Raw genomic sequence first — 23,909 nt, forward strand, 5'->3', positions numbered from 1 at the left:
CTACTAATTTATTACATTAATTAGACCCACCTTAAGAGTGAAAGAGTTTCAGGAAAATGTTTTTACATTGAGCTTTGCATAAGACCAATGTAAGAAATATTTTATCCCAGATTTATTAGATGTGGCTTCAAGAACATCCACTATGATAGTGAAATGATCTTATCACCATACAAGTGGTATGACAATTGAGTGGAAAAGTGATAAAGATATGGCAAAATGAAACAACACATCAAAAACAACTGTAGCCTGCCTTTAAGATAAACTCAATTGTAGCTTTATTTGCATCCCACATCTCACAGCATGGAAGAGACTATGACTGTCAATAGCAATACAGGTATCATACAAAGAGCTAAAAGATCTTACTGTCATTATCTATAAGCCAATCCAGAGCAATAGTTTCCCCATCCAAAGAGAGGAATATCTGCCTGCATTATCATGTTTAAAAACACATGAGAAATCATAATAAGCTTTGTTTTTAATTTGCAGGATACAAGTCATAAAGTGATTCTACTGTATTATTTTATAGAGAAGAAATCCATGTAAAGTGCATCGGTAAAACTTCTCCACAGTTCAGGAGTAAAAATAATAAGCATAAATAGTGAAATATTCAAGCTTCATTTTGACTGTAAGAAAACAAAGTCCTAAAAAAGGACCAATTCCTTGATTGAGAATTCATTTATAAAGGTTTCCTTTCATATTATCAATACTTTTCTTTCATATTGTACACAAATAGTAAAATTACTTGTACAGAATTTAATGGCTAGTCAAAAGAAAAACTAATAAAAGAATATTTTATAGTTTGTTTAAAATAGTAAAACAATAAGCAGCCAACTCCAATAAGCACAAGGCAAGTGATTATAACCTGTTGAGCATATTTTGATGTTACAAGTATTGCCATATGCGGTGAATCCTGTAATATTTGAGTATGAAGCAAAAAAGAAGCACCCAATTACCTATTTCTTGCAATATGGATAGTGTTAGGACTCAATGGACCCTATTTGGAAACCTCGGGATGAATATTCATGCAGAACACCATTGGCATTTAATAATGGAAATTAAGAATTTCCATCATAAACTTAAGCCAAGCATTTCCCAAGACATTCAAGCTCAGGACTAGGACAGCAAAGGCATATGGACAAAATCAAAGATCCTTTTGACTCTTTGAGTATTTATTTTGAATCTTGACTTTGGTCTAAGATCCACACTCTACAATTGTCAATAGCTTGATTTCGACATTATTTATCCAAGATAAACATATTGAAAATTTAGAAAAATAGCTAGTCTTTAATATTTATAGATCGTACCTTTTCACAGCATTAAGGGCTTGGCTTGCTAATCAAGCTTGATAAACTTATTTGTATTCCATGCACGATGTGCATTCAACATTCTACTCTAGATTGTCTTTCCATAGAAATTAGTATTTTTGTAAACTATATAGAAGCAGCTTTATTCCAATGTTCAACCAAGTTTTGGTAATGTGCCATATTTTCACAAATGGGAAGATTAATTATGACACATCATTGATGCACAACATGAAAAACAGTAGCATAGTCCTCTGTTCAAATTATAAATATCAGAAAATTGTCTTTTTTTCTGCAAATGTGGAAGCACAGTCAGGTGTGCCAAATCAAGTTGTAGGCATCCATGTGCCCACGACACCTCTGATCTGTACTTGGCGTTATTGACGGTGTTGGAGGGTAATTCTTGTGCATCCTGTTGTGACATTTTCATACATTGCCCCATTGCAAATGGGGACCCCCACTTTTTTTTTCTTAGATTAGGTGTCTTAGTTAGGTGTTTTAGTTTGCTTAGCTTGGCAATAGTTCCTAGTCGTTAACCTTTGCTAGTGAGGAGGAGGCGTGTAGGTTGAGGTAAAGTTGTCAACTTGTAAAATTGTCCAAATTGTCAAAATTTTGCCATGTTGCAAGGTTGTTAGGATGAAGTCATAGTGAACAAAATTTTGGAAATTTCCTTCTAGGGTTTGATTTTTTTTTTACCCTTGGAGAATAATGATAGGTGAGAAACAAATTTGAGATTTCCTTATGGAGATCGATTCTCCACTCTTGAGCAAAATTTTAAGGGTCAATTTTGAAAGAAATAAAATCTCTCTTGTGCATTTCAATTTTCATCTTTAGAAGAGAGCAATATTCTACCGAAATAGACTTGGACAATTTACCTCCACAAATGTGGAAAGGGGGTGTGGATTTACCTCCATAAACAAGGAAAATTTGGTATACCTTGAACAATTTTTGGAATGAAAATTAGGCCTTCATCATTTTGAGCACTTTAAATCTTAGCAATTTTAAGGGACAATTTTGAGAAGCTAAGTTTGGATGGAAATATTGAAATTCTTAATTGAGCAACTAAACAAAGAAGAGGAGGAAAATTAACCTCCAAAAAACTTGGAAGGGGGTGTGGATCAAGCTACACAAACATGGAAAAGAGGGTGTGCATTTACCTCCCCAAACAAGGAAGTCAATCAACTTCAAAAGAGCAAAAAATATCAGGTCTAAGTGATCAATCAACCCTCAAGATCAAGGAAGAGGAAAGTTTAAGCTCCAAAAGTGTGGAAGAAGATGTGAATCAAGCTTCACAATCAAGGAAAGAAGGTGCGAATTTACCCTTCCTAGCATGGAGAATTTTTCAAGGAATAAACAACATTAAGCAATTTGCCAACCTCAACAATATAGAACCCCTACTTAGAGTGCACCATTTTGCACAACCACTTAAAGTCTAATTGCTCAAGGAGGAAGTCAACTTAACAAAGCAAAATGAGGGTGTGGATCAAGCTCCCTAAACAAGGAAGCAAATTTTAAATGCAAAAAAAAACATGGGAATCACATTGTGCACGTATAAGCCTCTAAAACATGGAAGGGGGTGAGCAACAACCTAGATAAATGAGGAAGTGAAACCAACCTCCCAAGAGAAAATGGCCTTGTCCAAAAAATCAACCTTCTAAAATATAGAAGAGGGGTGCAAATTAACCTCCACAAACATGGAAGGCAAACAAATTAACCCACTTGAATAAAGAAGCAAATTACAAAGTGGAAGAGGCCGGCTTTACAAGGGTGTGAATTACAAGCTCAAAACAAAAAGATGAAGTTGCATAGATGAAAAGATGCAAATTAACCTCCGCAAACATGGAAGGGAAGCAAATTGACCCTCACAAATAGGCAAGGTGATTTTATTGCAAAACAAAGAAAAACGATTTTAGGAAGTAATGCTGACTTGGAAAAGGTTAAGGGATGCAAATTTAACTGCAAAGAAAAATGCTTAATTAAAGCCAAGTCAGACTTGTTGGGAATGAAGGGGTGTGACTATTGAAGATAATGCCTATAAGATGGAGGAAGGGGAACGCATTACTTCAAAACAAATTCAAAACTGGTCTTCCAAATTCACATCAAATAGGAACTAATACAATAAATTCGCATCCAAGGAAATAATTCCAGATTCGCAAGGTAGGAAAATCAGACCTAAAAATTGGGGAAATCAGGCCGTAATTTGCAGTCCTTCAACTCAAGGCAAAGCAGAATTAATTAAGACATGTTTGAATTGGATGAGATGAGGAAGGGAGGCCTTCAATCTTTCATTTATACCTCTCAGATTCATGAACAAAGCCAGCTGAACCAAGAAAAAGATATTAAAATCCTTTCAAACTTACTTAAGATAAAGGATCCAGCTGACCTGAGATGAGATTTAATTAATTTGATTGTAGGTGCACAACACTAGGTCGGCTCTTGGAAGCGCTATAAAGATGAAATTGATGTTTTCATTTATAACTTCTAATTCAATTCATTTTTCCAGAGGATTAAGAGCAGACCTGCAAATTTAAGGGGCAAACTTCCACCAGATTTTTGAAATAAATTTACAGATCAGACATTAATGCAGATTTTCAAAGTCTGATTTGATGAGAAGTGTCAAACATTTCCACTAATTTGGAGGCAGATATCAACAATTTAAGCAGACCTGATTCTGATTTCAAGATCAGACCTGACTTTGGCGAATTTTTCCAGCTATATCCTGTCTATAATTCGATCAGCATCATCATGTCCAGCCTTGGAGGTTCATGTCCAGATTTGAAAAGGTTTGATTTAAGGATGGAAAGCTAGGAAGGGAGGAGTACGATCCAAGCTCTACAGGCATGACCAGAATACAAGAGGATTAAGGCGACATTTGCTCTACATTCAAGAACTCCACCATCAAAGAGAAAACAAGAGGAATTCCCAAGCATGAAGGAAATTTCACAACATGTGCAAGGATGTAATGTCCCCTTTTTAGCTCGTTCCTGTCCTGATGGTTTAGCCTATTATTTTGGCCCTCGTAGGCTAAAGGGGATGGTTAGAGGGTCCTGGTGGGCAGTTGGTAGAGTGTTCTCTTCTTCGGAACTCAGTTTGGTACAAGGCTGGCCTTCGTTTGACTCAGTTTCTCACACTTACTATTAATAGTAAGTCAGTGGACGATTGAGAGGGACCCTTACTATTTTTAGTAAGGCAGATGGATGTGTAGTGGATGCAGTGGTTGACCCCCTGGTTCAGACGGCTCATCAAAATAGGGTATTTAATGAGACATTAATATTTTAATGACCTTAATGATGTTTAATTATTTAAGTTATATTATAAAGTTATAAATTGACTTTATAATAAAGTGGGGCCATTTTGAGGGTCACGAGTAATTATTACTCATTGGAAAAGTACGCCCAAGATAAATATTATTTTCCTAAGTCCATGAAGTAAGTATTAAAATAACATTTAAATGTTATTTAATTGCTTTTGGGGTCGAGCCATTCAGAGAAGTATTAAAAGGGCTTCAAGGCAAATCGAACTCATTATGTTATGACTATTCGACTTTGTCTTTTATCAAGTGCTTAGGAATTTGTGAAAGACCAAGGGTTCCTGCAGATTATCAAGCATCTTCAGCCATTGGAGAACGAAAACTCTTCAGTGTTTGAGCAATTTTGAGGCTATGAGATACCATCTGAGATTATTGCCGGAGTGTGGGCTTCATTCAGAAGTCCAATTTATGCCTCAAGTGAAGGATTCTATCAAGGGTTTGATGAGCAATAAAGGTTAATCAACTGCAGTCCTGAAGAATTATTATTGCAGCCATTATAGATCAGACTGAAGCTTCATATCAGATTTTATTGTTGCTGCAGCCTGTAGAATTCATCTCCAGGTTTAGACGTGTCCTTCAACAGACCTAAATGCCTATAAAAATGTGCCTCTCTGTTCATCTTGGTGGATGCCACAGCTAGTGCAGCCTTGATGAATGTTGTATGTTGAAGAACTCTTTACCAACAGGCGCACCATCAAGTATTTTCAACAGCAAACTGCCATTACGTTCCAGGTTTCTTGTTATATATTAACATCATTTAGTTTGCCACATTGTACTTGGTTTGGCATTCGAAAATAAGGAGTTACAAGGTTGCAAAATAATTGTTTGATGAAATGCCTTTGCTGTAGTTATTCATTTAAGTTTATATAGAATCACTAGTATGCGTGCCAAGTGTTTGAAGAAATGCTTATCGGCTGTAGGAATCAGTTACAATCATTTTCAATCTTCATAAGCCATTGGAAATCCAAAAGAGAAGTCTTGCATTGCATCTATGTTATTTGTTAAGCTTATTTACATTCATTTTTAAGCATTTGGTCATCATTGGCAATCATCAAAACAAAACCAAACAAACTGAAACAAAGAAGAGCAAGTACAGACTTTGTGAGGCAAGTGTTTGACAATATTCCTTGGAGCTCAAATCATCACAACAAGGTCAGATTTACCAGGGGATATTACAAAGGACATCGACATCAAGACTCAACCACATGAAGACTTCAAGTTGGCAACGCAAGGAAAGACAAAATTCGCATTCCAAGAGTGGCAAGGGAGTTGATCGCGTTCAAAGTGTTCATGTTCAAGACATTACTCTACAACGAAGGAAGATATTTTACAATCTTGAATTTCCTCCGGAAATTCAAGAATCAATGCTAGTAAAATAAGGAAGTAATCCGGGAAAAGGAATTTCAAAGATCAAAGGGTATCAAACAAATGTTTCAAGATTCCAAAATTCAAGATGGAAATGTATCACAAAGAAAAAAGAAAGTTCCCATACATGGAAAAGGAAAAGTGAAGCATGATAGTTAATCAAAGCTAGTGACTTGATCACTTTGAGATGATACAATTTGGGAATATCTCCCACTATCTTCATCATATCAAGCAATTGGAAATGTTGAGTATCAAGAGATATTGCTCAACCATATACTTTGTGATGATCTACATAAAAAATGTTGAGGTGGTGTCCTAGTCATCATCAAACTAATTAGGAGATTCCAAGTCAGCACATCCAAATGCATTGAACCTAACTCGTTCAAGGTGAAGCAAGTGATAAATGGCACTTCATCAAATATTATTTTATGTACTTTGTTTTCCCCCGAGGTGTGTGTGTGTTCAACAGTGCATAACAGTACAGAAAAGTAGGAAATGTGACAGTATACAGTAATGCAAGTAAACAGAAGAACTCAGATGTATGTATTCATTAATGCCAAATGCTAGTACATTCAAACATAACTTTCTTCGACAATATCTACACACTGAAATAGGAAACCAAGTACATATATATAGGTGTCGGTGTAGGTTGTCTAGTGCCAACTGCCGACAACCATCATGTAACCACTAACCCTTAACACACGTAACGTTCTAATTACAATATGACATAATTACCTGACAACATCATCCCCCCCAAAAAAGAAGGTCATCTCCTGACAACATACAACAAAATGGGAAATGACACTAAGACCAAACATGAAAATCAAAGTTGACGGGGTACAAAGGGCATCCCTAATGAAGAAGGGGTTGGTGGTGCTGCTACTGCCAACTACTCCCTCAGCTGGTGAACCTGTTGTGTCCTATGCTGGAGATCTCGCTCAGCTACCAACTGCCTCTCCCTGGATCGTTTCACCATAAAAACTACTTCCATCAGCTCCTTCTATTACTCATCCAATGCCTCTAAAGTAGATGTGAAACGGGTCTCAAGGGCTGCCCATTCTGCTACCTTGTGTGCACGCCCCGCTGTCTCCTGGGCCAAGTCTGCCTTGGCACAAGCCAACTCCTCCTCTAGGCTGGTCGCTCGGGTTCTTTGTTGTGTCAACTCCATCTCCATCGTATGCAAGCGAGTGGATAGCTCCTCCCGAGCTATGATGGCCGCCACCCGCTCTGTCTCTGCTGCCGAGGCACCATGCTGGATACGTCTGAGTTGGTAGTACCCGTCCCGGAAAGCTTTCTCTACCCGCTGTAGCAGCAAGTGTAATCCACCAACCTCAATCGTCTCCTCATGCCTCCAATCTCCCAACATCTTGAAAGTTTCCATAGCAGGCCAACCCCTGGCCTCAAAACATCTCCCAAACTCCTCAGCACACCCGTCGATGGCAAAGGCAAGGAGTCCCTCAACGGCAGACTACCCAACAGCCCGCTCCTGAATAGAGACTTCCAATCTCCGTGCGTTGGCCTCAACCTCTGCTGCCATCCTCCGCACACTAGCTCCCATCTCTGCCAAAAATATCTTCATACCCTCCGGCTGGCTCTCCGTAGTGGCGTGCTCCTGTTGCTGCATCTCCGCCATCTCTTCCTCAAACCCAACGGTGTCCTGCAGAAAATCCATTGCCAACTCCTAATGTCCAACCTCCTGATGAGAACTACCCTCATCGAGGTCCACAATCTCCGGAAAAGGACGTGGTTGGGGTGAGGCAGGCAAGGGTCCCAGTGGTGTCATGGGAGGCATCTCATAGCGACCTAGCCACACATCCATGGTGGCATCATCATCTCCAGTCACCGTGCCCTCTGCTGCCGAGAACTCCATATGTACTGGTTCCTTCCGTACAGTAGACCCAATGCAAGGAGGTTCGCTGGGAACCAATGACACTGATGGAACGTCATCGGCTGAAAGTTGGAACTGCTGTGGCGACCCTAGAGGGTGTAGGCAATGAAGGTCGGGGTCTCAATTGCCCAAATCCTAGGATGGGTACGGCTGGTATGGCTCCTACCGTCACCCCCAAAGTCTAGAGAGGTGTCAGTCCTCCATCCTGAGTCAATACTACTGGTGCATACACCAGTCGGCCTACTCCCACAGGTCGCACTCCACCCGCCGGTAATCCACGGATTCCTCTCATCACGTGCTCAAAAGACACTACGTGGCCACTACTCTCCTCCGTACTCGAGGCTTTCTCTACTTCCTTCCTGCTGGCAAGGCAAAATGTGTCATGACTCTAGCTGCTCTGAGAAGTGTCCTCAGAGTCGTCCCTTTCCTCTGCAGTACTATCCACCTCTTTTGCAGCCTCTTCGTCTACATCCTCATCAACTGTCTCCTCCTGTTTCGTGTCTACCTGTGGTGGTCTTTGTCGCTTCCTGCTAGAATGGGCTTCCTCGCTACCTGCCATGGTATCCAAGTGGATCCAATAAAAAATGAATGATTGTGAAGGGTCCCTCGTCTCCCAAGGTTTCCAGACATGCTTCTCCGGCAACACCTGTGTGCGTACAGCATCGAGGAACAACCCTATGGCGTGAAACGGCATGTAAAAAGCCTTGTGTCGCAGGATCAAGAATTTGTGGATTCTGTCAGACAAAACTGTTGCCCAATTGTATACCGTCCCTTTCCTCAGACCATTCATAAGTGCAATCATGGGTACCGCCGTGTCAGATGCATTGCTTGCTCCTGTAAGTTTGCTTTTCATAACATCCAGCAAACACTGCCAATCTCCTGGAACGATGTAGGACTTCTTCAACCCTCTGCCCTTGGGTGCCTTGATCGCAGCCCATTCCTGGTCTGAGAGATCACTTCGGCAAATCAACCGCAGCAGTTGTTCTTTCCTTTCTGGCAACATCTTCGTAGCATTCTTGTCTATTTTCTTTCCCTCGTTTGGGATGCCAAATACCCTAGCAAAATCGTCGGGTGCAAAGGAGACGGTCACGGTGCTCTGCTGGTAAGAGAAAGTTGATGCCCTGGTCACACTGTCATATGTAGCCACCATCATTCGCAGACATGATTCTAAATCCCTAATGGCGAAGATGGGCATTTGAATTGCCCAATGCACCCGTGCTTTCCTAAGAAATTCTTTTATTACATAATCATCTGGGGTTTCCAGCCACCAGGTCCTGCATACATTTCCACTCAATCCTTCGAATATAATAGTGTCAGGTGTGATTTTCTCTGGCATTGCCTTCTTGGCTTTTCCTGTATCTGCTGACCCTACAATTTTCACTCTAGACTGCAACACTCGCTTCCCCTTGTCCTTGGCTGCTATGCTTCCCTCTGCCATTTTCCTTGACTTCGACGGTTGGTCTAACTGCTGCAACCGTTTTCTCCAGTCCATCTTTCCTAATCTCGGTTTTCCTAATTCCATTTGAATGATTTAGCTACTGGCGCCAACACTTAATAAACTTTTGAAATTCCGTTATGCTCTACCTTGTACGGCAGCTTCTCCTCCTTATGCTATCCCTTGTACGGCCTCCCACTTATTGTGTACGAACTCTCCTGGCAATGTACGGATAAAATCCCTTGGCGAATGCTTGTACTACCTTTTCCAACTACCGTACGGATTTCATGTTGCACACGTGTGGATTTCATGTTACAGCCATACGATCTTCCTCGCCTCCTACTGGTCATACGTTGTCCTTTCTTAGCGTCCGTATGGATCAATTCACTGGCATCCTCGTCTGTACGGCGTAACCTTCAATCATTACTGGTCATACGGAATACATGCCTGTTGTGACGTTTTCACACATCGCCCCATTGCAAATGGGGACCCCTGCTTTTTTTGCTTTTTAGGGTTTGTCTTTTTAGGGTTTTTTAGGGTTTTGTTAGTTAGCCTTTGCATTTTGAGTGTTGTCGGGGAGATCATAGGATAGCAAATTTGGCTAAGTCTGAAGTCCTGATCCTGAAATTTGGCTATGTCTGGAATGACTTGATCTTGAATTTGACTAAGTCTGGAAACTGAAAAACCTCCAAAAACTAGATTTTGCAATATAACTCCTGGAGGCCTGAAACCACTCTCAAACATCCTGAAAGTATATATGGAATATAACTTAAAGTATAAGAAAGAAGAAAGATAGAAGGAAATGTTATATTCCATTAAAATTGTCCTGATAGAGAGTTCAAAAAGTCAAATTTCGCTCCTGACCTTCACTGAGGATCCAGAGCGAAAAGCGCTCCTGTCCCTCTCCAAGGGTCCAAGGCGAATCGCTCATGTCCCTCACCAAGGGTCCAGAGCGAAAAAGCTTAGTGGAGTCATTCCTGACCTCGTTTGGACAAATTGAGACATCAAAGGCATGATGGAGGACAAAATGAACGTGATAGAGCATCCAGACTTGATTAAGGACGATGAAATGATGGAGTATTTGTCTAGATAGGTAAATTCGCTCCTGTCCCTCACCAAGGGACCAGAGCGATTTTATTCATATACACATTTTTAGACCTTGTTTGGACTCAAACTTTTATTCATGGCGTGTAAAGAGATGATATTTTCCTCAGCGAAGGAAATTTGAAGTGAAAAGTAAAAAGATTTGGCCCTGAGAGCAAAAATCACTCCTGTCCCTCACTGAAGGACCGGAGCTTGAATTTCAAATTTGCACTGTTCTTGCAGGATCAAGACAATTTTATGATTTGAAGAGACCAAGGAAAACATGATTTATCCATTGAATATAATTTGGAAGGCTAACAAAGGACGGATAAGCTTGGATTTGCAAAATAGCTCCTGTCCCTCACCAAGGGACCAGGGCGAAAATGCTTTAAAGTGCACTCATTTCAAAGATCGAATAAATTGAACTCGAAATTCTAAGTAAAAATGCCATCTTGGACGTCAAAAATGAGGTCTTGGACGTAAAAAACAAGAAGTGTGAGGTCTAGAATGAGATCGCTCCTGTCCCTCACCAAGGGACCAGAGCGATCTTGTTAATAGCCATTATTTTTCATGATTGGGCGCCAAATATCCTTCAAATCACATTAAATGCCAATTTCGATGAAACCTTGAGATATTTTAAAAATTAAATTGACATTTAATAAGTGCGCCTAACATTTAATAATTAATTTTGAGCCTAAAAATCGAATTTTTTAATTATAAAGGCATTTAAAATTAATTATTATTATTTTAAAAATAAAATGGGAGCGCTTGGGGTATATTATTTAATGTTATTTTTCAAGTCGGCCTCTCCTTTTATTTAATTTTTATTTATCTTTTGCCCTATTTTTCAAGTCGGCCTATGGGAAATGAAAGGATGAGCGCCCATATAAGAAAGGTGTGTTGAGCGATTTTAATCCATCATTCACTCATCATTTCAAATGCGATTTGGAAGGGCAAAGAAGAAGTGCGAATTTCTACCAGGAGTGGAGACTAAGAAGGGCGAAATTCATATTGAAGGCTATGGGAGAGGCGAATTTCTTGCTACATTTGAAGGCGAATTTCCAGATCTTGAAGAAGCTAGCTAATGGAGGCGCAATTTTATCCAAGGGCGAGCTTTGATCTACATTTTGCCTAGCAAAATTCATCTATTTTTACATCATTTTTAGAATTAATTCCCAAGTGGAGGTATCAAGATGGCGACTCCCAAACTCGAAGGATCTACAAGTCGGAAGGCTCTCATCAAAGAAAATCAAGCTAGATCAGGGACGGTTTCCTCCAGGACGATCAAGCAAGGACAAGGGCGACCTCCTCCAACCTAGCATCATCAAGGATGGCTTTCTTCGATCAAACATCAACAAGGGCGACCTCTTCCAATCCAGCGTTCCAGGGCGAGGTACATCATCATCCTGCAAATCAAGGACACAAGAAGTCAAAGCAAAGGGTTCGTTGAAGAAGCAAATAGTTCCAGAAGAGTTAATTAAAGATAGCTTCTCAACGTTACCAAATTGAGTATCAACCAAGTGTCAAACGAGGTGGCATCCCAGTCATCGCTCATCCAGTCAGTGTGGTCCACCTCAACATTTCCAGATTCAATGTACCTAACTCATGGAAGGTGGCACAAACTTCTATGTACCTACCCCGGCTGTTCATTGGTCGAATTTTCTAGAGAGGACATGTGTCCAAGCAATACAATTTTATCATTGGTCAAGCATTAAATGTTATGTAATGGTTGTAACTTGTAACAAACCCTAATTAGGGTTTTCATTGTAAAATCTTGGCCATTGATCTCGAATTGATCTAAGCCATCGAATTGTATTGAGGGCACTATATAAGCCCTGGCATTTCATTTTGTAAAGGCAATTAAGAGTTAGAAGATAGATAGAGAGTAGTTAGAAGGTGATTAGCTAGTTGATAGAATAGCAATTAGAGTAGAGTAGAGAGAGAAGGCAAAGATTGTTGCCAAGATGTTGTTGTAAAAGACTTGTAACTTCATTGAAGAAATGGTGAAATTTATGGGTCGATTCGACAATTTGCATGGTCTTTATACTTCTCATGTTTGATTTTATGATTAGATGAGTGGAAGAAATGTGCTTGATTGATGGTGAAATTCGCATATCCATACTACTAGCAGTTTGTTGATTGCAGACTTGCCTTGTGTAGTCAACTGGAATCGTTCAGCTTAAGCTTAACTTCAATTGTCGCTTCTTCATTGATATGCATCAACCTGATGGTGTCTATGCCTGCAGTGATGATTTGAACATCATAAAGCTTCCCTTCGAAGATCGCACTAGCCTTGTGGAGATGGTCCTGCGATGTCAAAACAAGACCTAGTTAGAGTTTCATCAAAGATCAATCATTGCTCCTACATTCTTAGTATTAGGATTAGATCCTCTCTTCGCCCTCATCTTTTTTCCTTTTTTCAAGTCAAAGCCAGTAAGAGCCTATGTTCCAGCAATATTCAAAGCAGATCAGATGTTCAGGCATCAAATGTAAGTCCCCTTGTGATTCCAGCAAATCACATCATACCACAAAGAGCTTATCCACACGTAGAGACCCTACATACAAGAACCTTGGAGTCATCCTGATTGATCCTTTTTCGCGATATCTTCAGCAATCAGAGGCTTTATTCAAGAGAGGTTAAGGTACCCTTAGGTATTTTATTCTGTGTTTGATTGTGTACAAAATACACGTCAACAATGCCCCAACGTGTCATCACCATACGATTTGCATAGATTTATGCTTTTGTACGGATTTCATCCTAGTTGTTGCTCACCCTTTGCTAATGTTCTAATTTAATTGTACGGACTCTTCCTCCAATTACCGTATGGATTTCTTAGCTCAACTCCATCCACCGTACAGATTTCTCTGTCTTCTCTTTGTCCGTACGAAGTTTGTTCTCCTTCCAACTAGTGACCGTACAGTTTTGTTCTGTCTTTATTTTGTTTGTTTCCACCATACACCCTCCTTGTGCTCTTTTTACCCTCCGTCGTACGGTGTACGGCATTTTCACCGTACAGTATGTTTAAATTTTTTTCTTTTTTTTTTTCTTTTCTTTTTCTTTTTTTTTTCAATTTTTTTCAACTAAAAAAATCAATAATTACCTTTTCAATTTGTCCGGTTGGGCCCCGCCTCTAGGCGAACTGGATCATTTCATTGTTGCCTGTGGTGGTAAATCTTCAACTTCAACCTGTTTACCGTCTCCTTTATCGGCTAGTCGCCCAATGTTGACAACTTAATTGCTCCATTCGCAACTACTTCGCGAATTTTAAATGGCCCCAGCCATCGAACTTTAAATTTCCCAGGCTTAATCTCATTCCTCCCATTATACTTCAACACCCACTTCCCTGGACGAAATTCCATGCGCCGAATGTGCTTGTCATGCCAAAATTTTCGTCTTTGTTGGGCAGCTTTAGTGGCCCATTGAGCCATCATTCTACGTTCATCCAACCTGCCTAACGCGTACAATCGTTCCCGCAAGCTCTCCATATCTCCTAGGCGATTCTCGATCGCGATCCTTAAACTCGGAACCATGAATTCTGCCAGCACAATGGCCTCCTGGCCATACATTAGCTGAAAGGGTGTCTGGCCTATGGTGACTTTGTAGATGGTCCTGTATGCCCATAGTACGGATGGCAACTTCTCTTCCCAATCTTCCTGTTCAACTCCACAGGACTTATAGATCACCGACACTAGTATTTTATTGGTAGCCTCAGCCTGCCCATTGGCCCTCGGGTAGTACGGGCTTGACAAGGAATGAAAAATCTTGAATTCCGTCGTGAGCAGCTTGACCACATGATTCACAAAGTGCCCACCGCGATCACTTGTCAGTTGGATTGGGATGTCGAACCTTGTAATAATCTATTCATAAATGAGCTTGGTTGTACTCAAAGTTGAGTTATCCAGCAGTGCACGCAGCTCAGCCCACTTCGTAAGGTATTCTGTCACCACCACAATGTAACGACATCTCCATGTCCTGCTGACCTTCAAAGGTCCAATGAAATCCAGACCCCAGCGTTCAAACAACCCCTGGGCATGGGATGGATTGAGGGGCATAAAGTCCCACTTTAATGGTTTTCCTGCCCTCTGGCACGTATCACAGCCCACCACCCATTCCCGTGCATCATTATACAAGGTGGGCCACCATAGTCCGGCCAGCAATACCTTGCACGCAGTGGTGTCTGGACCCATGTGGCCTCCTGCGGGCCTTTCGTGTGCTTCCCAGAGCACTCCCGGAATCTCTTCTTCCATCACACACCTTCTGAGGTCTTGGTCAGGTCCCATTTTATACAACAGCCCATTAATTAGCTGAAATGTCATGCTTCTCAAGACCAGCTTCCTTCTCTCACTCAGTAACATCCCGACTGGGAACCAAGAGGTAGACAAGTATTCCCCAATGTTCGAATACCACGGCGATAGTGCCGCAATTTGGAACAGATGTGCGTCAGGAAAATCATCATTGACTCCCTCTGGCGGCTCTCCTGACCTAATCCAAGACAACTGATCAGCGATCACATGGCTCTTGCCTGGCCGTACAATTATTGTGAAAGTGAACTCCTGAAGGAGCAATAGCCACCTGCTTATCCTGCCTTGGATAATGGGTTTATTTACCAAGTACATCAATGCCTGGTGATCCACATAGAAAGTGAAAGGCGTCGCCAACAAGTAGTGCCGAAATTTTTGTACGGCATAGACCATTCTGAGGGCTCCCTCTCAATGGTACTGTAATTCTTCTCGACTTTCGACATCAACCAACTGGCAAAATAGATGGGATGATCCAACCCATGTCCCCCTTCTTGTGCTAGCGTAGCCCCAATTGCATAGTTCGAGGCATCCACATGTACATGGAATTCTCAGTCCCAGTTTGGATAGGCCAGAATGGGTGCGGCCACCAGTCTCCTCTTGAGCACCTCGAATGCTTCCCCCTGTTCGCCCTTTCTTGTCAGTTTGTCCAATGGGAATGAAAGTTGGGCAAATTTCTTAATAAACTTCCAGTAGTATCCTATATGTCCCAAGGACTTGACTCCCGTCACATCAATGGGCGACTCCATCTCCACAATTACCCATACCTTATCCGAGTCAGTTTTCAATCCAACTTTACAAACAATATGGCCCAGCAACTTTCCTTGCGGTGCCATAAATCTGCATTTCTTCGGATTCAAGGCCAACCTGGCCCTTCGGCATCTCTCCATGCACTCTCTCAGTGCCACCAAGTGAGTGTCTTCACTACTAAAAATCGACCAGTCATCCAAAAAGGCCTTAAAATTTCCCACAGACATCTTATCGAAGATGTGAAGGACTATCCTCTGGAATGTTGTTGGAGCATTGTACAACCCGAATGGCATCCGGTCGTACGCATAGACTCCGTCCTCCACCACAAAGGTGGTCTTCAACTTGTCCTCCTCAGCTATCGAAATCTAATTGTAATCCAAAAAAGTCGTCCATAAATGAGTACATTTCATGGCCAGCCACCTCCTCCAGGATGTTGTCTGTGAAAGGTATAGGGAACGGAACCTTGATGGTGACTACGTTGAGGCACCAAAAATCCACGTAGATGCGGATCTAGTTGGCCTCCTTTAATGAGATCACAATCAACGAGACCCACTCACTTCTCTCCACTCGAAATATGATGTCGGCCTCGAGCATCCGTTCAATCTCTTCATTCACCTTGGCCGCATAGTTCTTATTCATTCGGTATGGCCTCTTCCATACCGGCTGGGCTCCCGAGACCAATGGTATCCGATGGATGCACAGTTTTGGCGGGACCCCTTTCAGATCCTTGTAGGACCAAGCGAACACGTCCTTGTATTCCATGTAGATTTTGAATGCTACGGCCTTCAGCACCGAGCTCCAATCGTCTCCTACCTCTTGATGCGTATTTTGTACACGACCAAACACAGAATAAAACACCTAAAGGTACCTTATCCTCTCTTGAACAAAGTTCCCGACTGCTGAAGATCTCGCCGAAGGATCAGTCGAAGTAACTCCAAGGTTCTGTTATGTAGGATCTCTACTCGTGGATAAGCTCTTCGCAGTATGATGTGATTTTGCTGGAATCACAAGGGACTTACACTTGATGACCTGAACGTCTAATTTGCTGGAATCACAAGTCCTATTCACTAACTGGAAGACAAACAAATGGAAAAAGATGTAGGGTTCAGGAAGTCTACTCTACTAACTAGAATGCGAGAAGATGGATGAATGACTAGGTGGAGTCCTACTGGGCTGGGTCTCACCATCAAGTTGAACAATTCAACACCAACTCAGTGCGATCTTCTAAGGGATGCTTCCAATGCGTTCAAATCGTACACCATCTGACAATGATCACCATTCAAGATAATGCATGAACAATAGACGTGTAACGACTTAAGATTAAGCTCATTTTATGCTAGTTGACCATGCAGGGCGCACTCACCATCAGTAAGAGGCTAGTGGTATGGACTAGACAATTCCACACAGGTGCATTCAACAATTTTCTTCACTCAATCTAATCATCTATCATCAAAAATGAAGATTCAACAAGAGACCATGCACATTGCAAAGAAACAACATATTCCACCATATCTTCAATGAAAAGAAGTCTTTACAATTAAGGCAACAATGTCTTGCCTTCTCTTCTTAATCTACTCTAATTGCTATTCTACTATTTTGTCCTATATTACTAACTATTAACTATTAGCTATTATTGACTAACTATTACCTATTAGCTAACCATTGACTAACTATTACCCTTTACAAATGAGGAGCCAGGGCTTATATAGTGCCCTCAATACAATTCGATGGCTCATATCAATTTGAGATCAATGGCCAAGATTTACCAATGAAACCCTAATTAGGGTTTGTTACAACAAACTTAATTCTGACCAATGAAATAATTGCATTATTTGGACACATGTCTTTTTGGAATATTCGACCAATGGATAACCAGGGTAGGTACACCGAAGTTTGTGCCATTTTGATGAGCCAGGTACATTGAATCTGGACATGCTGGGGTGGACCAATCCGACATGGAGGAGTGATGACTGGGACGCCACCTTGTCCGACACTTGATTGATGTTCAATTTGGTGATGCTAAGAAGCTAACTTTAGTTAACTCTTCTGAAACTGTATGCTTCTCCAACGGACCCTCGCTCTAACCTCCTTTGTCTTTGATGTGCAGGATGGATGATGTACCTCCCTTGGAATGTTGGACTGGAAGAGGTCGTCCTTGATGAGGCTGGGTTGGAGAAGGTCGTCCTTGTCTTGGCCTGGTCTTCTTTCATCTGCCAAAACAAACCAAAAGATGATTAAGGACACAATATAAATTCATTTCAACATAGCATTTTCAACTTAAATCATCAACAAAAAGATATTAACATGAAACTTGCCCAAGATTTTCTCCAGGAACAAACCCTATAAGAATTTCGCCCTGGACCCTTTGGAAGGATCAGGAGCGAAATTCCAACTTTAGCTCAAAATTCACATTTTTGAAGGTCAAACATCTTTCCAAGGCATTCCAAATAGCTTTTCTCACCCTAGTCCAGGCCTGACTTAGTACAAAATTTGGAGAAAAGGATGGTTTTAGTGTTTTTCGCTCTGGACCCTTTGGAAGGGTCAAGAGCGAATTTCTTATTTGTAGCTCATTTTTTTTCATCATTTCAACTTCAATCCACCTCACAAGGCAAGGAAACACTTTTCTTCTATCATCCAACCCAAGTTTATCTTGATTTTGCAAGGCAAAATAGGTGATTGAAGGATTTTCGCCCTGGACCCTTTGGAAGGGTCAAGAGCGAATTTCCTCTTCTAGCCTAAAATCATCACTTCTGGAGACAACCATCGACTTAAGGGCAATCACAAGGGCATCTTTTACCTTGCTCTAGGCATAGCTTAGCATAAATTTGAAAGGAATAGGTAGATTTTAGGATTTTCGATCTGGACCCTTTGGAAGGGTCAGGAGCGAAAATCTTGTTTTAGGGCTATTTCACCATCCTTTCAACTTCAAATCACCTCCAAGACTTAGAACACCTTGCCTCACTCCTCTCTAGGTCATAAAAACCAAAATCTTGACTTGATTTGCAAGGAAAAAAGGGTGATCTTAAAAATTTCGCTCTGGACCCTTTGGAAGGGTCAGAAGCGAAAATCTCATTCTTGACCCAAAATCATCATTCTTTCAACTTGAAACTTCTTTGCAAGGTAGAATCTCATCCTTCATTGCCCTAGGAACAAGGTTTCATGTCCAAGAAAGGTCAAAAAGTAGGCTTATAAGGAATTTCGCTCTGGACCCTTTGGAAGGGTCAAGAGCGAAATTTCCTTTCCTGGCTAAAATCCTTCATTTTCATAACTTCCAAACACTCTCAAAGGCAAGATCATGTCCATTTCCCCTTTCAACATGCTTTGGACATCACAATTTGGTCAAATTGGGAAAGAAGTGAGGTCTAGGAGGATTTTTGAGGATTTTTGCTCTGGACCCTTTGGAAGGGTCAAGAGCGAAAATCATGATTTGGGCTTGATTCTTCCTTTTTCCAACTCAAAATCACCTCAAGAGGTAACTAAACATCATCCTTCACCCAAGGGATAAGGTCTTAAGCCAAAACAAGGTCAAAAGAATAGGTTTGCAAGGAATTTCGCTCTGGACCCTTTGGAAGGGTCAGGAGCGAAATTCACCTTCTTGGCTAGAATCCTTCATTTTTTCAAAGCTTTCAAACATTTCCAACATCCAAACATGTCTACTCTTCCCTTCAAAATGCCTTGCAAATCAAAATTTGGTCAAATAAGGCCAGAAATGAGTCTTAGGTTGATTTTCGCTCTGGACCCTTTGGAAGGGTCAGGAGCGAAAATCTTGATTTAGGCTTTAATTGCTCATTTTTCAAACTTCAATCTTCTCCTGGAGGCACATATAGATTGCTTTCCACTTGAGGAACAAGGTTTTAAGCCCATCCAAGGTAGCAAATGAGGATTATAGTGAATTTCGCTCTGGACCCTTTGGAAGGGTCAAGAGCGAAATTCCTAATCTTGGCCAAAATCCTTCACATTTCTACGTTCCATCACCTCAAAAGGCAGAGACATGTTATTTCCTTCCCAAATTCGCCCATGGAACAAGGTTGGTATCCAAAACAAGGAAGCAAATGAGGATTATAGTGAATTTCATTCTGGACCCTTTGGAAGGGTCAGGAGCGAAATTCCTAATTTTTGGACAAGATCCTCACTTTTCAAAACACTTCTCAAGGCAAGAACACATCAAGACTCACACAAAATGCCTAATAAACCAACGCCCATCCAAAACAAGGAAGGAAAATGAGGGTTATAAGGATTTTCGCTCTGGACCCTTTGGAAGGGTTAGGAGCGAAATTCCTCTCCCAGGCTAGAATCCATCATCCCAAGGTCTAAAATCTCTTCTCCAAGGCAAAGTTGCATCAAACCTTCTCAATTATGCCTCAAAAGTCTACAAACTTGGTCAAGCTAAGGAGAAAAATAGAGGAAATATGAATTTCGCTCTGGACCCTTTGGAAGGGTCAGGAGTGAAATTCACCTTAGGCCATGATCCTGACTTCATTTTTTCGCATTTCTCCATTCAAACAAGTGCTTTTGCCTTCATTCAAGCCTAGGAATACATTAGTTCTAGGTTTTGGTCAAAGTAGAATGTCTTATGGAGAATTTCGCTGTGGACCCTTTGGAAGGGTCAGGAGCGAAATTCGCTTTGGACCCTTTGGAAGGGTCAGAAGCGAAATTTGACATTTTGGTCTATCCATCAGGATCATTTTATGGAATATAACATTTAAGTATTTCTTCTTTCTTATACTTTAAGTTATATTCCATATATACTTCCAGGATGTTTGAGGGTGGTTTCGAACCTCCAGGAGTTATATTGCAAAATCTAGTTTTTGGAGGATTCTTCAGTTTTCCAGACTTAGTCAAATTTCAGGATCAGGACATTCCAGACTTAGCCAAATTTCAGGATCAGGACATTCCAGACTTAGCCAAATTTCAGGATCAGGACATTCCAGACTTAGCCAAATTTCAGGGCATTTGAAGATCAGGATGACATTCCAGACTTCATCACTCACCAACTTGACCTAGCTCGGACCGTCAAGAATGATACTCACTCACAAAGCAAGACACAATTAGCAACGAGAGCAAAATCAAGCCCTAAGGAAGACTCTCAAAGAAACCCTAATTCTGGGGCCCTGTGGACTCACCCTGGCTCAAGCAAAGCCTGTAATCCAACGATCCCCTCGACAGCACTCATCCTGCAAAGGCTAACAGGCAAAACCCTAAAAGACCTAGAAAACAAACCCCAAAAAGCAAAAAAAGTAGGGGTCCCCATTTGCAATGGGGCGATGTGTGAATATGTCACAACACTACCCAGATATTTCGAGGGGTGGCAGTGTCTCCTAAGTTCGTCTCTTTCACGGTGGGGTCTTCGTACCTCATTGGTCTATCCTTTGAAAACTCGTACGCCGGAACATCATTTACTTTGGCGTCTCCCTCCTTATAAACCCTGTATTCTGGCAGGAACTCATCTTTCTCACCTGGCTCTTCTTCAATTTGCAGCATGTGACACGCAGGGTGGAATACTTCATAATCTTCCATTTGCCAGTGGAAGAGTCCATTCAATGAGCAGATGTCATCTTCTGAGCAGCCATCGAGTTCAAGCACTCCTTCATTGTTTGGTTCCATCTCGTCTTTGCCTTCATAGGAATCCCACTCCCATCTGTTTGAGTCCTCTGAATCAAAGTCGAATGATGCAAACTCCTCGCCGACAACCTAGGTCCTCAGATCCATGATGTATTTCCGCCCCCTGTTCTCCATGGAAAGGGTGTTCTTTTTCCAATTGTGGTTCACTTTTGTTGTGACCAGCCACCCTCTCCCTAAGATGGCGTCATAGCCCTTCTTTTTAAGTGGGATTACCACAAAATCCAGTAGGAAGGGTTGTGTGCCAATGGTCACGGGCTAGGCCATCAGGGTGCCGAGTGGCTTGATACCGTGTTGGTCTGCTCTCACCAAATTGAATGTGGGTGGCCATAGTGTTGACTTCTCGAGCTTCTTCCATGTATCCTCCGGCAACACATTCACCCCAGAACCTTCATCCACGATGGTGTCCTTGAGGATAGCCCCGAGGATTCCCATTTCCACTACTGCGGGATGTCGACCACTATTTAAGGCCAACAACATTGGATCAACCGAGGGGCTGACCGGGACTTCCGTCTAGGTCGCACCCGAACCCACCCGAAGGTGCGTGTGCGATGCTTTGTATGGTACTAAAAATGGCGGTGACTGCGGCATTGTGTCTAGAAGGTCCTTCACCCTTATCGGCACCTCCATCTACAAGACTTCCCCAATTATGTTCTTTTCCGCTTCAATACGGGATGTACTCACCACCTCTACATTTTCCATCGTTTTGTCGTCATTTCCCGCTCAATGTTGGCCTTTGCCTCCCGTAATCTCTCCTTCGTACAGGGATCGGGATAAGTGGCCTTCTTGGTCTGAGCACGGGTGATTGCCAGTACTTCTTTATCACCAGTCTTCTCAATATTGAGAAGATTAACCCCTAGCTTGGGGCAATTTGTGTCATCATGGTCTCCCCAAGACCACAACATCTGCACAAGTTTTGTGGTGTCTCCCCTTTCTGGCAATCCCGGCAAAGTGTCCCCACTGGTTGCAGGCCCGACACTGAATCATCGGTCGTCCTTTGGCATCATACTGCATTCGACTCCGGTTATTGCTATTATTATTGTTGCCTCTTCCTCCCCTTCGATTACCTCTGTAACCGCCAGATGATGTCGTGGTGTTGGCTTGAGGCTGCGATGTGCCTGTTGTAGCGGAGGGTGACCGCTGCTCCTAGGTGAAGAGCACCTAATTTCCTCGTGTCTTCATGTTGTAGGGACATTCTTTGGTGGAGTGTCTCAACACTTGGCAAATGTCGCAAAAGGCCTTTTTAGGACAAGAGCCTTTTGTATGACCTTCCTCCTTACATTTCGCGCACCACACTTCCTCGTTTTTGTTGGTGCTTCTCTTCATACTTTTGAATTCCTTCATCATGTGATGCATATCCTTCTGAAGGGCTTGCACTTTCTTGCTCAACCCCTCGTCGCTACCACTTCCGTCGAAGGAGTCCTCCTCCCCAGAGGATTTGTCTTTCTTCTTCCTAGATGTCTTTCCTTCACTTTCCAGGTCCATTGCCCAATTATAGGCATCTTTGTAGGAAGGTGCTACAATTTTCATTTTGCTTCTAAGTGACGACTTCAAACCCTCCACAAACCACCTTTTCTTCAATCCATCACCGGGTTGGTTGTCCATTTTTCCCAGCAATTCCTTCAAGTGTCGGCTATATGCTCGGATGGTCTCACTTTTCCCTTGCTTGGTACTCAGGATTTCTGCCACGATTTCATTGTCGTCTCTGAGGAGTCGAAACTCTGTTTCAAAGGCTTTGTGTAATTCATCCCAAGTTGCCATCCCAAGTTGCCAGCTTAGTTTTATCATCATCCGAGTACCAATCGATGGCTACTCCTCGTAGGGTTGCGGGGAATTGCACCACCCATTCCGCCCTGTCGGCCACGCCATTGGCAGACCAGATTGTTTCACATGTACGGCAATGTCATACCGGGTCTTATTTCCCGTCTCCGTTGAACTTGGGCAATTTTTGCTGATTCGCCATCACATTCCTTAGCGGCGGCCCAGTCTGCCTTTCAAAACTTGAACTTGACCCTCCAGGAACTCCTCTAGACACTGGTCCTCCCGAAGATACTCCGTCTAGATTTGGTCTATTGGGTCCCACCAAGTTGCTCTGACTACCGGGGTGTGATGAGCCTGCACCAAATAGATTGCTTCTACTACCATGACCTTGTGTCCTCCTGACACCTTCGCTCGCATCAGTATCCTCCGCCTCTCTGTTCTCGGTCTCTATCTCCTCTTCCTTCTTGGTCTCGGCACCTCTATATGGCATGTACGGCTCTACCGTACTCCCGTCACCAATCTCTTCCAATGTCAGGGAAAGGTCCCCCAACCGCTTCCTGGTGGTTTCTATTAGTACGAAAAACTTGGCCCTCAGCACTCGAGCCATCATTGCCGATTGTGCTTTCTTCCGCAAGTTTCTTCAGTCGTTGTCGACGTTCTGCTTGTTGTTCTAACCTCAGCGTCCTCGCGGCTGCCTCATGCGTGTCTTCTTCCTCCTTCAGCACACAGGTTCTATCCTTATTTAGCGTCATGAGCATCAATTCCTTCTTTCTGTGGGGTTGAAGGTTCGTCGACGGCTTTCATCACGTTCCTCCTCCTCTCGTCGACTCCTTTCTTCAAATTGCTACAAAATTTGTTGTCAACGGGTCTCGCGGTAGGTTTCTTCCTAGCGAGTTTGGAGAGCAAGGAACGCCTGTGCCAACAAGCTAGGCAAGTTGTTCATCAACCAATTTACGGCCGAACTTACGCCAAGGGCACTCCACGCTGCACTCTCAGGGACATCCTCGTTCGTGGCCTCCCTTCGTACGTAAGTTTTGATGGATGCCTGTAGAATGTAGGCGAAATCCCTTGTTAGTGGTCCCTTTCCTTCAAACAACT

General features: G+C 42.2%; 1 protein-coding gene across 2 annotated transcripts in view; it reads right to left on the reverse strand.

Annotated features, from left to right (window-relative positions):
• Positions 1-23,909, reverse strand: part of LOC131067217 (uncharacterized) — a 154,934-nt gene that overhangs the window by 124,792 nt on the left and 6,233 nt on the right. For both annotated transcript variants that reach the window (XM_058002182.2, XM_058002176.2), the window contains exon 3: positions 364-425. In XM_058002182.2, the coding sequence (XP_057858165.1) occupies positions 364-425 (62 nt within the window). The remainder of the gene's footprint in view (positions 1-363; positions 426-23,909) is intronic.

Source organism: Cryptomeria japonica, chromosome 5, assembly GCF_030272615.1.
Source record: "Cryptomeria japonica chromosome 5, Sugi_1.0, whole genome shotgun sequence".
Lineage (NCBI taxonomy): Eukaryota > Viridiplantae > Streptophyta > Pinopsida > Cupressales > Cupressaceae > Cryptomeria > Cryptomeria japonica.